The sequence below is a fragment of the Rutilus rutilus genome, assembly GCF_951802725.1.
Source record: "Rutilus rutilus genome assembly, chromosome: 5".
NCBI classification, from domain to species: Eukaryota; Metazoa; Chordata; class Actinopteri; order Cypriniformes; family Leuciscidae; genus Rutilus; species Rutilus rutilus.
This window is the reverse complement of record NC_140213.1, coordinates 9104671-9116676: the sequence shown is the minus strand read 5'-3', so window position 1 is coordinate 9116676 and position 12006 is coordinate 9104671. Positions and strand designations below refer to the sequence as shown.

General features: G+C 37.7%; 1 protein-coding gene across 4 annotated transcripts in view; it reads right to left on the bottom strand.

Annotated features, from left to right (window-relative positions):
• Nucleotides 1–12006, bottom strand: part of vaspb (vasodilator stimulated phosphoprotein b) — a 51972-nt gene that overhangs the window by 16818 nt on the left and 23148 nt on the right. For 2 of the 4 annotated variants that reach the window (XM_084408675.1, XM_084408676.1), the window contains exons 2-4: nucleotides 8249–8420; nucleotides 1941–2121; nucleotides 1799–1859 (exon numbers count right to left, since the gene is read on the bottom strand). In XM_084408675.1, coding sequence (XP_084264801.1) covers nucleotides 1799–1859; nucleotides 1941–2121; nucleotides 8249–8420 — 414 coding nt within the window. Of the gene's footprint in view, nucleotides 1–1798; nucleotides 2122–8248; nucleotides 8421–12006 lie in introns of all 4 variants that reach the window. The other 2 variants (XM_084408673.1, XM_084408674.1) reach the window with 1 other exon arrangement.

Below are 12006 nucleotides of genomic sequence, written 5' to 3'. Positions count from 1 at the left end.
GTCAATTTTCATCCGGAAGATCCAGTTATGACATTTTGATTAAAATGTAATATTTTGTTTGAAATAAAACATATACACAAATAAGTATTCACAATAAAACCTATACCATGCATTTAGAAAAGGCATAGGGTGAAAATATATCTTAATTTGACACTGTTGCCAATGCAGTCACTGGGTTGAAGCAGTGGGATGCAATTATTTGGTGGGTTTACATATTTTGAATCATTCTGAGAACTCTTAAATGAGCCTGTATATATAAAACACTTTAAGCACGCAACATGCATGCAAACTTACACGCATAAACATACGTACTCTTTGAGGCACTTACGAGACTGCAATGCCAAGTTTCATGTTAAGCCATTCAAAACATTTCAGTCAAGTCAAGACATGACTCATGAGTCAACAGGCTCCATGTAAAGTCTTTATCAAGGTAACCATAACAACAGACAGACCGAGAGAGAGATATGAGAGAGAGAGAGAGAGATATGAGAGAGAGAGAGATATGAGAGAGAGAGAGATATGAGAGAGAGAGAGAGAGAGAGAGAGAGAGATATGAGAGAGAGAGAGAGAGAGAGAGATATGAGAGAGAGAGAGAGAGAGAGAGAGAGAGAGATATGAGAGAGAGATATGAGAGAGAGAGAGAGAGAGAGAGAGAGAGAGAGAGAGAGAGAGAGAGAGAGAGAGAGAGAGAGAGAGAGAGAGAGAGAGAGAGAGAGAGAGAGAGAGAATGTTCTGGAATTACAGTCTCATTCCAGAGTTTTCCTCTGCTGGCAGGGATATTGTCTCTTGAATGTTCTTATTAATTTAAAAAACACTATTATTACCACTATAAAATTGCTTTAAAAATCATTCACTGTACAATTTCCCTATACATAGGGTGATGTCAATGTGGACTGCCAAAAACTTTTCTGCCACAAATATTTGTTCAAATAATGGCACAGTAACCTAAAATAGCTGTGCAGTAGTTATAAAAAGATGTCCATGAACAATTAAAATTGAGCCGGATTTAAATCAGAGCTGTAGCATAACGGCTATCAGAAATAGTTGAACTTTACTGCTCATGTGGGCAATGCAAGTTCGAGTCTGACTCACATAATTTCCAAATCCTAATCTGTCAAGTCACCATTATTTTTATAGCGCTTTATACAATACAGATTGCTTCAAAGCAGCTTTACAGTGATAAACAGTCAAATAATGATTCAATGACACAAACAAGAGTTCAATTCTGCTGTAAAGCAGCTCTAAAAAGACAATAATAAACAGTACTCAGTTGAAATCAGTTCAGTGTTGATTCAGTTTGGTTTAATAACTGTGTGAAGTTCACCAATAATGTAATAATTCAGTTCATCTAGAAAACAGCTCTGTTGAAAACAGTGATGTCATTGTCCAGCTCAGTTCAATTGTCATCCAATAGCGTCAGTGCATTTAGTAAATAATATTGTTGAACATTAAGTGTCCCCAACACGATTTTAAGTTTTAAAAAGACACAAATGTTTATTTTTTTTTTTACCCTGTAGTATCCAGAAAGAAGAAGAGGATTTAAGTGTCAGAAGACCTGACCTGTCCGGGGACTTTTGCCCCATCACTTCAGGGGCTCACGGAAAGCTAAAGACTTGAGCGTTAATACCAGTAAATCCCTTGAGAGTGTGTGCTTGTGTGTGTGTGTGTGCATCTGTAAATGAGGTTAAAGATTGACCAAGGAAACAGCGAACAAAAACAAAATCGCTTAATGAAAATACTGATCAAATAAAACCTGTCAAGTTCTTTGTTACACACACAACAACAAATAAGTTTGTACCTCTTCTGTTGTTCCAGCTCTTCAGGTGATGGTCCATTGGACACGGGCCGTGTGGGGAAACCTAATGACAATGCAGTTGTAAAAGGTTGTGTTGAACAGATACGCCCTGTCACAATGGGATGTAAATGGGAGTATACGTTACCTCCATCAGTGGAGGTGTTGATGATATCGAGCGCGTGCATCATGCCATTGGCGAACAGCGCTGCATCTTCCTTGCTGCCAAAATTCAGTCCCCACACCTGCCGAGCGTCCCGCCATTGGTGGAAGTTTGGCGTGGCCTGATTATATTTTAATCCCTTTACAATTGGACAATTCATCACAACCTGTACAAGAAAAGACACAAATGTCTAAATGTAAATTAAGCCATAAATGCACACAAGTATAAACTGTAGTTTATTGGAGAAGATAAAAATGCATGCATATTCGTGCATAATCAGTGTGACAATTATTTTTTAAATGCTATTCATTATAGACTATTACTTAAATACACTTCTTTTATGATGAACATATTTTACATTTCTGAATGATATATATATTTTTTTACTTTTGTAGGGCTCTTTTTTGTTGTCAAGCTGATGCAATTGTACTGAGAGTTAAAGGGATATTTCACCCAAAATTGAAAACTACCCCATGATTTACACACCCTCAAGCCATCCTAGGTATAAATGACTTTCTTCTTTCAGACAAAATACATCTGGAGTTATGCTAAAAAATGTCCTGGCTCTTCCAAGCTTTATAATGGTAGTGAATAGCGGTCCTGATTTTGAAGCTCAAAAAAGTGCATCCATCCATTATAAAAGAACTCCGGGGATTAATAAAGGCCTTCTGAAGCGAAGCGATGGGTTTGGGTTTGACCTCTGACCCGACAGTTGAGATTTGAAAAATATTTCTCAAATAAATTCCTGAAAAATCAGGACGCATTCTTGCGTGCAAGAACTGACCACCCGAAGGAACCAAAATGCAAGGTTCTCAAAGAGCGTTTTGAAAAACAAAAAATTTCACACAATTTTTTATTGAAGATACGCAAATGTGAAAAGATTGATATATGCAATTGAAAAAATGGACTGCCATGGACTGTAGGCCTATGACAAACATACATTAAACCACATAAAACAATATTCATCTCTAAATTCACTTTTCTAATAAAGAATTCACTCGTCTGCCACCATAAATAATTTATCCTAAATGATCTACATTTGGGTGCTTTTATTTCAGTAAATATCAATATATGTTTTTTTGCGATTATTTAAACTGTTATAATGAATCCAAGAATGAATCCAGCATAAATACAAAGACTACATGTCCAAGAACATGGCACATGCGTTTTAAACAAGATCTAGATTCACATTTATTTAAATGCACTAAAAATGCACCAAATTATTTGCTCATACTCAAAGTAGTTCAACAGCAAAGTGTCAGATTTGTAAACTTATTTGTATATTCCAGCAAGAATATATGCTTATTTAACAATGTCCACGAGGGGGCTCTACCGCTGCAGAGCACATGTGTGTGTGCGCGTGTTTGTGTATGTGTGTGTGTGTTTCAGGGATTCCCTATGTTATAAGAATTAGAATAAGAATACTAAGAATGGTAATACCAGAAATCTTTGACCTTGTGGAGATATTTTTTGGTCCCCATGGAGAAATCAGCTTGTAAATAATACTAAATGATGTCTTTTGGAGATGTGAAAATGCAGAAAGTTTTCTGTGCTGGGTAGGTTTAGGGTTAGGAGACTAGAAATACATTTTGTACAGTATAAAAATCATTCTATGGAAAGTCCCCATAAAACACGGAGACCTGTGTGTGTGTGTGTGTGTGTGTGTGTGTGTGTGTGTGTGTGTGTGTGTGTGTGTGTGTGTGTGTGTGTGTGTGTGTGTGTGTGTGTGTGTGTGTGTGTGTGTGTGTTCGTTCGTCTGTCTTCAGTGAATGTGCTGACACTTCGTTTCTCTGTTTGTATTACAATCATGAATTCCACAAAGCAGAGCGGCGGAGGAAAAAGGGAAGAGAGAGAAGAAAAGACGAAAATGTCCAAAAAAGCTCAACATGCCATCCACACAGAAGCGCCATCATAAAAATACATATAAAACAACTAAGAAAGCAGACACTTCTGAGAAACAGTGACGGAAAGAGATAAAAGTCACTGAGTCATTCAGACAAAGAAAAATGAGTTTGAGGAATCAGACAGATGGACTGTGGAGAGGTAGAGACATGGGAATGGGGGAGGAGGGCCTAACTGGCACAGGAAATGGTTTGGCTATCTTACAGGAAACAACAACACTACTTTAGTAGTCATCTCTGGAGAGCATTCGTGTCTGTGCGTATAGAGGGCGACCGAGCTGGGAGGAGGAAGAGAGAACTCAAGATAGAGGGATGCAGGTGATGGATGGACTGTAAAACTGGGAAATAGACTAATTATTTCCATTCCGTCAGTTAGAGGAATATTTCACCCAAAAATTTAATTTGGGTCATCAGGTGACAGACGTTTAGTAGAATGTCCAGGCTGCTCTTTTCTATTTGATGAAAGTGGATGGATGCTGAGGATGTTAAGCTTCAAAAATATGATTTGCGCACTATATGCACCAATATGATTCGTGCACTATATTCAAAAGGAACACTCAAGTCAAACAACATAAGTTTTAAGTCAGTTAATAAAAAATACATTAAAAACATTAAATTTGTAAAATCTTATAACAATGCAAAATTCTATTTTAAAATAATAAAAAATGGAAAAGCTGAATTATCAGAAGTGTTATTTATTATAATAATTTTTATTATACTAACAATAATATTGTTTACTTTCAAAAAAGAAAGAACGTGTTTGATCGGTATACAAACATATAAATGCATGCATTTTCTATTGACCACAAATGAATCCTGTAAATAAATAACTGTAATTGTCTTTCAATTAATTCTTCCCTCTGTAACAGATGCAAAGATCAACCACATATAAGGTACAGAATGTATTGGATCCAACAATATTAATAATGCCATTCATTTTAATACTGAAAAGAATGACTGAGAGTATGCTTCCCTGAGGAACTCCAAGTTCTTGTTTGGGTAAATTTGATAGTGTTTCCTATTTGGACTCTGCGATATCTACTAGCCAAAAAGTTGGAGATGAAGATGGGTAATCGTCCTCTAAACCCATTTGATACAGGCATTTCAAAATGCCATACATCCAAGTTGTATCATATGTTTTTTCCAGATAAAAAAAAACAAAACAAAAAAACAGCGACATTTTGTATCTCGGATGTATGATTCTAATCTAATCAATTTATCCAAAGTGCTCTTTCTCGTCTAAAACCACACTGGTAGTCACTTATTTGTTTCTTTAATACCAGTATCCAGACAAAATGATTATTTGCCATCCTTTCCATGGTTTTACAAAGGCTACTGGTAAGAGCAGTTGGCAGAGTGTTATTTGGATTAGTATGATCTTTTCCTGGTTTAGGTATAGGAATTACTGTTGCTTCTTTTCAAGATGATGGTATTTTATAATAAACTTTATTTTATATAGCGCCTTTAAAAAGCATCTCAAAGCGCTTCACAAAACATAAAACCTACAACAGAACAAACAATGCAAAATAAAACAATGAAATGTATGATAAATAACAATAACATAGCAAATATAAACAGTTATGTAAAAGCTACCGTAAACAAATAAGTTTTCAGGGAAGATTTAAAAACACTAAGAGATTCAGCTTGCCTAATCTCCACAGGCAGGGAATTCCAAAGTTTTGGAGCATTCGCCGAAAAGGCCCTATCACCCATGGATTTGAGTCTAGTATTCGGGACAATTAAAAGGCCAGCATCCGAGGAGCGAAGATCACGTACTGGTGTGTAAGGGGTTAAAAGTTCAGTGATATACAGAGGTGTCAGACCATGCAAGGCCTTATAAGTAAGCATTAGAATTTTAAAATCAACACGGAATCTGATAGGCAGCCAGTGTAAGGATTCCAGTACAGGGGTAATGTGATCCCCTGCTCTATTACCAGATAAAATTCGCGCGGCTGCATTCTGCACCAACTGCAATCTGTTGAGGGTAGCTTTTGAGACCCCGGCCAACAAGGCATTACAGTAATCAATTCTAGAGAATACAAAGATGTTGATTAGCTTTTCAGCCACAGGAAGTGACAGCATGGGACGCAATTTTGCTATATTTTTTAGATGAAAAAATGATGTCTTAACAGTGCTTAACATGATGAACAAATGTTAGGTTACTATCAAATATTACTCCCAAATTTTTTAGTTTTGTATGAAATTGAAGTGTAGAACCTTCTACACTTAAGGCTGGAGACTCAGCCTTACGTAGCTGGTGGGGGGAGCCAACGAGCATTACTTCCGTCTTGTCACTGTTCAGACATAGAAAATTACTAGACATCCATTCTTTTATCTCAGAAATACATACAGAAAGATAGGACACAGCCACATTAACGTCAGGTTTTGAATGTATATAAACCTGTGTGTATTGGTGTACCACCGGTATTTTACCAGACGACCAAACAAAATTTAAATTATCCAAAAGAAGGGATAGTGTCATTGTCACTTTGATCTTTAAAACTTTGCAGACCTTTTACATTAACAGTTTTATTACACACATGAAAGGTAATATTTGAAAAAAGCACTTTAAATCATCTCAAGTGTTTTGATGGGGTCACTTGTATTTCCAAATGAATTCCTTTATTAGGGATGCACCGATAACCACTTTTTTTCAGACCAAGTACAAGCACAAGTACTTACATTTGGGTACTCGCCGATACCAAGTACCGATATGAGTACTTAATAATACCATACAGTTCTTCTAACAATGTTTTATTTTCATCAGATGTTTTTCACTTTCTGACTGTAACAAAGTAAATATACAACTTGTATAATCAAATTGCTTGTGTTAAAGGAGCTATTTCTCACCCGTCCCCCCTCCTCTTGACAATTTAGCAGAGCATAGTGACGAGAGGTTAGGCTAATGTCTCGTTGCCATAAGCGGCCATTCACATATCGCGTTTTTTGCGCGTGCAAATTCGTTATTTCAAATGTAGGCACTCATAGTAGAAGCAACGCGGTGTGGAGCGATCGTTTTTCCCGGCGTGCCTATGTTCATGGTTGCATAGCAACGACAGACGCCACGGGAGCGCGAGTGCTTGCGGAAAGGAGGAGAAAGCGGCGTGGCCGCGATTTCCACGCATTTTAGACCTGATATGTGAACGGCCCCTTAAAGGAACACTCCACCGTTTTTTGAAATAGGGCTTATTCACCTTCTTTCCTACATTTAGATAGGTGGGCAAATGCATTTTTGTCTCAGTGGATGCATTGTTTTAGTTTGACAGGGTCGGCCCTAGCTTAGCTTAGCATAATGAATGGAATCCTTTGTTGCCAGCTAGCATGTCATGAGTAAAAGTAATATATAAAATAAAAAAAAACCCACCTAATTATTTCTTGTGGCCTGCGTATTCACAACAAGTACAAATAGTGATGCAGATTAACACTATGCGATTTCCTATGCAGATATTGACTTGGGACTATATTAGGGGGAAGCACAGGCGAAGCACTGCTACTTGGGTGCAGAGATATCACGCCCAAGTAGCAGTGCTTCGCCTGTGCTTCCCCCTAATATAGTCCTTAACATATAAGTCAATATCTGCATAGGAAATCGCCTAGTGTTAATCTGCATCACTATTTGTACTCGTTGTGAATACGCAGGCCACAAGAAGTAATTAGTTTTTATTTTTTTATTTTTTTATATAACTTTTACTCAGGACATGCTAGCTGGCAACAAAGGATTCCATTCATTATGCTAAGCTAAGCTAGCGCTGACCCTGTCAAACTAAAACAATGCATGCACTGAGACAAAAATGCATTTGCCCACCTATCTAAATGTAGGAAAGAAGGTGAATAAGCCCTATTTCAAAAAACGGTGGAGTGTTCCTTTAAAGTGGTATATCGGGTGCGGTTGTATCGGGGTAGTTTTACGAGTACGAGTACATGAGCACAGTATCGTACCGACACCCGAGTACTGGTATCGGTATCAGTGCATCCCTATCCTTTATGGAGCACCTTTATCATATTTGTACAGTTTTTTTGCTCATCTTTGATGCTCAACATCCCAGTATGCACACAGAATAGACCTCCTGGTAAATTTCTTTTTTGTGTTCTGTAGGAAAAACATAAATACAGGTCTGAAAACACATGAGGGTCAGGAAATTAATCATTTTTGGGTGAACTATCCCTTTAACAACACAGTGTTAGACTGCAGCATGTGCTGCTGGTCTTTAACCATGAAAAAAATTATTGAAGTCAGTTCTTGCAAACTATTTTAAAGTGTTAGCTTGAGGCGGAATGATTTTATTTCCAGTTACCCTGAATGTGTCACCTACATGCAGTATTACCTTCAATGAAAAATGGTTTGTTTGTCCACAACTACAAGCTACATCTGTCTGACTGTAGTTTGTTTACCTGCTGGTCGGTCTGCATTTTGCGTCCCACCACTCTGAAGGCGTTATTGCTTGGGTTGTGATAGATTTGGACCCTGCTGAAAGCCTGGGGGCCCGTGCCTGCTGGGACCCACTTCTTATTGCCATCATCGTAGATCATCACAGTGGCCCGCGCCTGACAGATACTTGACTCACTGTGCATATGAAAGAAAGAAAGAGAGAGAGATGACATTAACAACATTTACAGCGTCACCCTTTTATATCAATAAAACTGCTTTTCAAACTGCAAGAAAGTGAAACGGAAAACAGGGGTTGGACACTGGGAAAAGGATGACAAACAGAGAGGGAAGAGAGACTGAGGCATAATGAACAAAGAGACAAGTGTGGTTAGAAATGTGTGAGGTAGGAGGAGAAGTCTGTCTGATCGAAACAAGCCCAGCAAGTACCAACAATGGGGGCAGACAAAGAAAGGAAGTGCTCAACATTCCGGTGCTCAGGAGAGAAAGCAGGTTCTGGAAACTTCAAACTGACCGCATATCACATTCTCACACATTACATACATGCACAAACAGAGCCTGTTCTTGAAGGAACAGTTGAAATGGAAATTCCAGGGCTCGACAATAAGGACTGCCCGATGGCCCGGAGCCACTGTAAAAGACTGTCTGGGCAGCTGACGGAATTGTCACTGTCCCGATCGGGCCAGTACTGCATTTCATTTGCAAATTTTTAAGTTTTACAGTTTATGCATTCAAACTATATTAAAGTGCCCATATTATGCCATTTTAAAGGTTCCTAATTTTGTTTTGGAGGTCTCCTACAAAAGGTTTACATGCATCCAAGGTTAAAAATCACTTTAATTTTCTCATATTAAAAATTGCACATCACCTCATTTCTCAGAGAGTCTGAAAACGACTTGTTTGAACCATATACAGTAAAAAGAAGATGCAGTCACTTTAAACCCCTCCTTTCCGAGAGCCTGCTCTGATTGGTCAGACAGCCCATGCTGTTGTGATTGGTCTACCACTTTTTCGGAAATGAAATGCCCATTCCTATATCTAAATTTCAGCTCTTCCTCAGCAATTGATACAGTGATATGAACCGTAACATTGGTGTCGGGTTTACCGTATCAATTCCAGCGCGACTCCTCGATGATACTTTTGAAGTGCATGTAAATTGAATTTAATTGAACAGCATCTTCTCAACATGTCAACAACACAAACTGAACTCCAAATCCAGGCCTCAGCTACAAGTACAGTGTTTGAGGGCGGGTCAAAGTAGACGTTGTTCATGGTCAGCCAATAAAGACCATAGATGTGCATTATGCAAATTTGTTACATTAGGGGCTTTTAGACAAAAGTTTTCATAGTTCCTAACTACTGGCAGAAGTGTTTTTTGCCATATTCGCACTGCAGGACCTGGGAATTATTTTAGTTATAGGAACGCCTTTTAGAGGGACTAAGTTAGCTCCTATTTCAGAGTAGGGTCTAACCCAGCACAATAGGAACTACCAGTGACATAAGTGTATGTTGATTGGCCAAACACATGCCATATAAAACACCGGCACCCACAATTTATAAAAACTCCATTAACTAATTCCATTTAAATGGAAAACAACGATAGATGGACCGATGACGAAGTCCAGGCATTTCTCAACCTTTAGGCTGGGGAGTTGTTAAATGCTGTGCTTAAATGACATCGCTGTCGACCGGCTTACGTCACTTCTGAGAGTCGATTGGCAGTGTAAATGCAACCAGGAGAATGGCCCTATTGGACATTTAGTTCTCGGGAGACCGGTGTGGCTAGGTAACAGTGTTCCTATCACTACCCCATGTGAAAGCCCCTATTGTTACGTAGGTATATAACAGGAAGTGAAACTGGAATTGCTAATGACTCATTTTGGCAGTTTTTACCAAAATGTATTCTTTCTTTTGGGAGACAATACATTTATTTGTCATGCACTTTGATCTTTTAAACATTGCAAACCTTTTACATTCACAAACAGCTATTTTACACACTACATGGAAGGCAATATTGGAAAAAAAACATAATAGGTGCACTTTAAAACGATTCAAGTGCAAGCATATGCAAAAGAGAACTCAATTTGGATCTCATGCGCTGGTTGATAGACGGCTTTCTGTGCGCTATTGACTGAATAGCTTATGTAGCTTTAATAAGAATTAATCCATATTTAGTTTATAAAGTAAAGACCTTGCAGTGTTATTTTGCATTTGATTACTATAGTATTCAGGTAAGAAATACTAAAATGTATTACTGTTAGACTCACCTGAAAAACTTAAAGCACTATTTCATTTGTATGTTTGTTCTATTGTATTTATTTGTGCTATTGCTTGTAATTAAAAACACTATATAATAGTCAGGTTAGTTGTTTTTGTTGTGTAATAAAAAATGGAATTGAGAATTATGAAATTTCATAACATTATTTATTAAAATACCAGGTTACATGGGACAAAAACAACGACAAAAAATATTGACAGGGCAAGTAAAAATCTGGGCCAGTAGAAAAAATCCTTAACGTTCAGACCTGAATTCTACTTCTACTTCTATTTACTCAGCCAACACAAAAGGAGAGATTTTTTAGAAGGAGCACTTTTAGAATAGTGATTTGGAACAACATGACGATGAGTACAAAAACGACAAGTTTTGGCAGAACAAGTCCTTTCAGAATTCAGCTGACAGCGGATGGAAAAAAAACAGCTGGATTTGTCCATCACAAATATATACAAATAAGGATGTCTTGCTGACATCACCTTACTCGTAGTGTGCGCATGTGGCGGCACATTTGTTCCTGGACTGTTTATAGTGTCTCTAGAGAAATTAATCGGACACAAACAGGCGGTTCATTTTCAAACTCAAATGCTGCCTCTGCACTGGCTCCATGTTCACATTCCTCCATGCTTATTAAATTAAATCTTTTCACCTGCATGCACAATTACTCAACTAAAAGCAGACTTCTGTAGTTTTCTGTACAGAGGAAGAAGAAAAAGATGAATAGACGCTTAGTGGTTTCATAGACACTTTAAGCCAGAAAATAAACTCTTTTAAAACGCTTTTCACGCTCTCATTAGCTTATTTAATTTGTCTCCCATGACAACACTGGACATGCATGCATGACGCATCACAACAGAAATCTGAAATTTTTATCACATCCTAAATTATCTGTCAAGTTTAATAGCATTATGTGGTGGAATTAACATTTTTAAAAGGGGCATGAATCGAGAAATCTAATTTTCCTTGTCCTTTTTTTTTATTTTTTTATAATATTTATAATATTATTATACTATAAAATATCCTGTAAGTTTCAGAACTCAAAACTGCCTCCTTGTTAGTCCAAAAAAAAAGCTTTTATTGAAACCAAGCTCCCGAAACGACTCGTTTCAGATTTTGTCTCAGTATGACATCATAGTGTGACGGAAAACCATCTCTGCAAAAGATCAACGGATTCTTCCTACACCGACCAATTTGCCCATGTAGTATGAGAGAGACGCAAACACAGGACTACTTGAGCAACAAAATGATAAAAATGCCTCTAAGGATTACAAGACGTTTTTCAGTGCCCAGTATTTACATTCCCTTCCTTGTGATTATTTTTAGCAAAGTTCCAGATCTCGTCAGTAAGACACAGTTTGTGTTCGCTTCTGTGACAGTTCAACGCGGGCTTCTCAGAGACAGAAAATAAAAGATGATTCAGTGAGAACTATATTGGATGTGACAGTGTTGCATGTGTGAGTAACAGTGTTTTTACCATGAGTCACTTTTGTT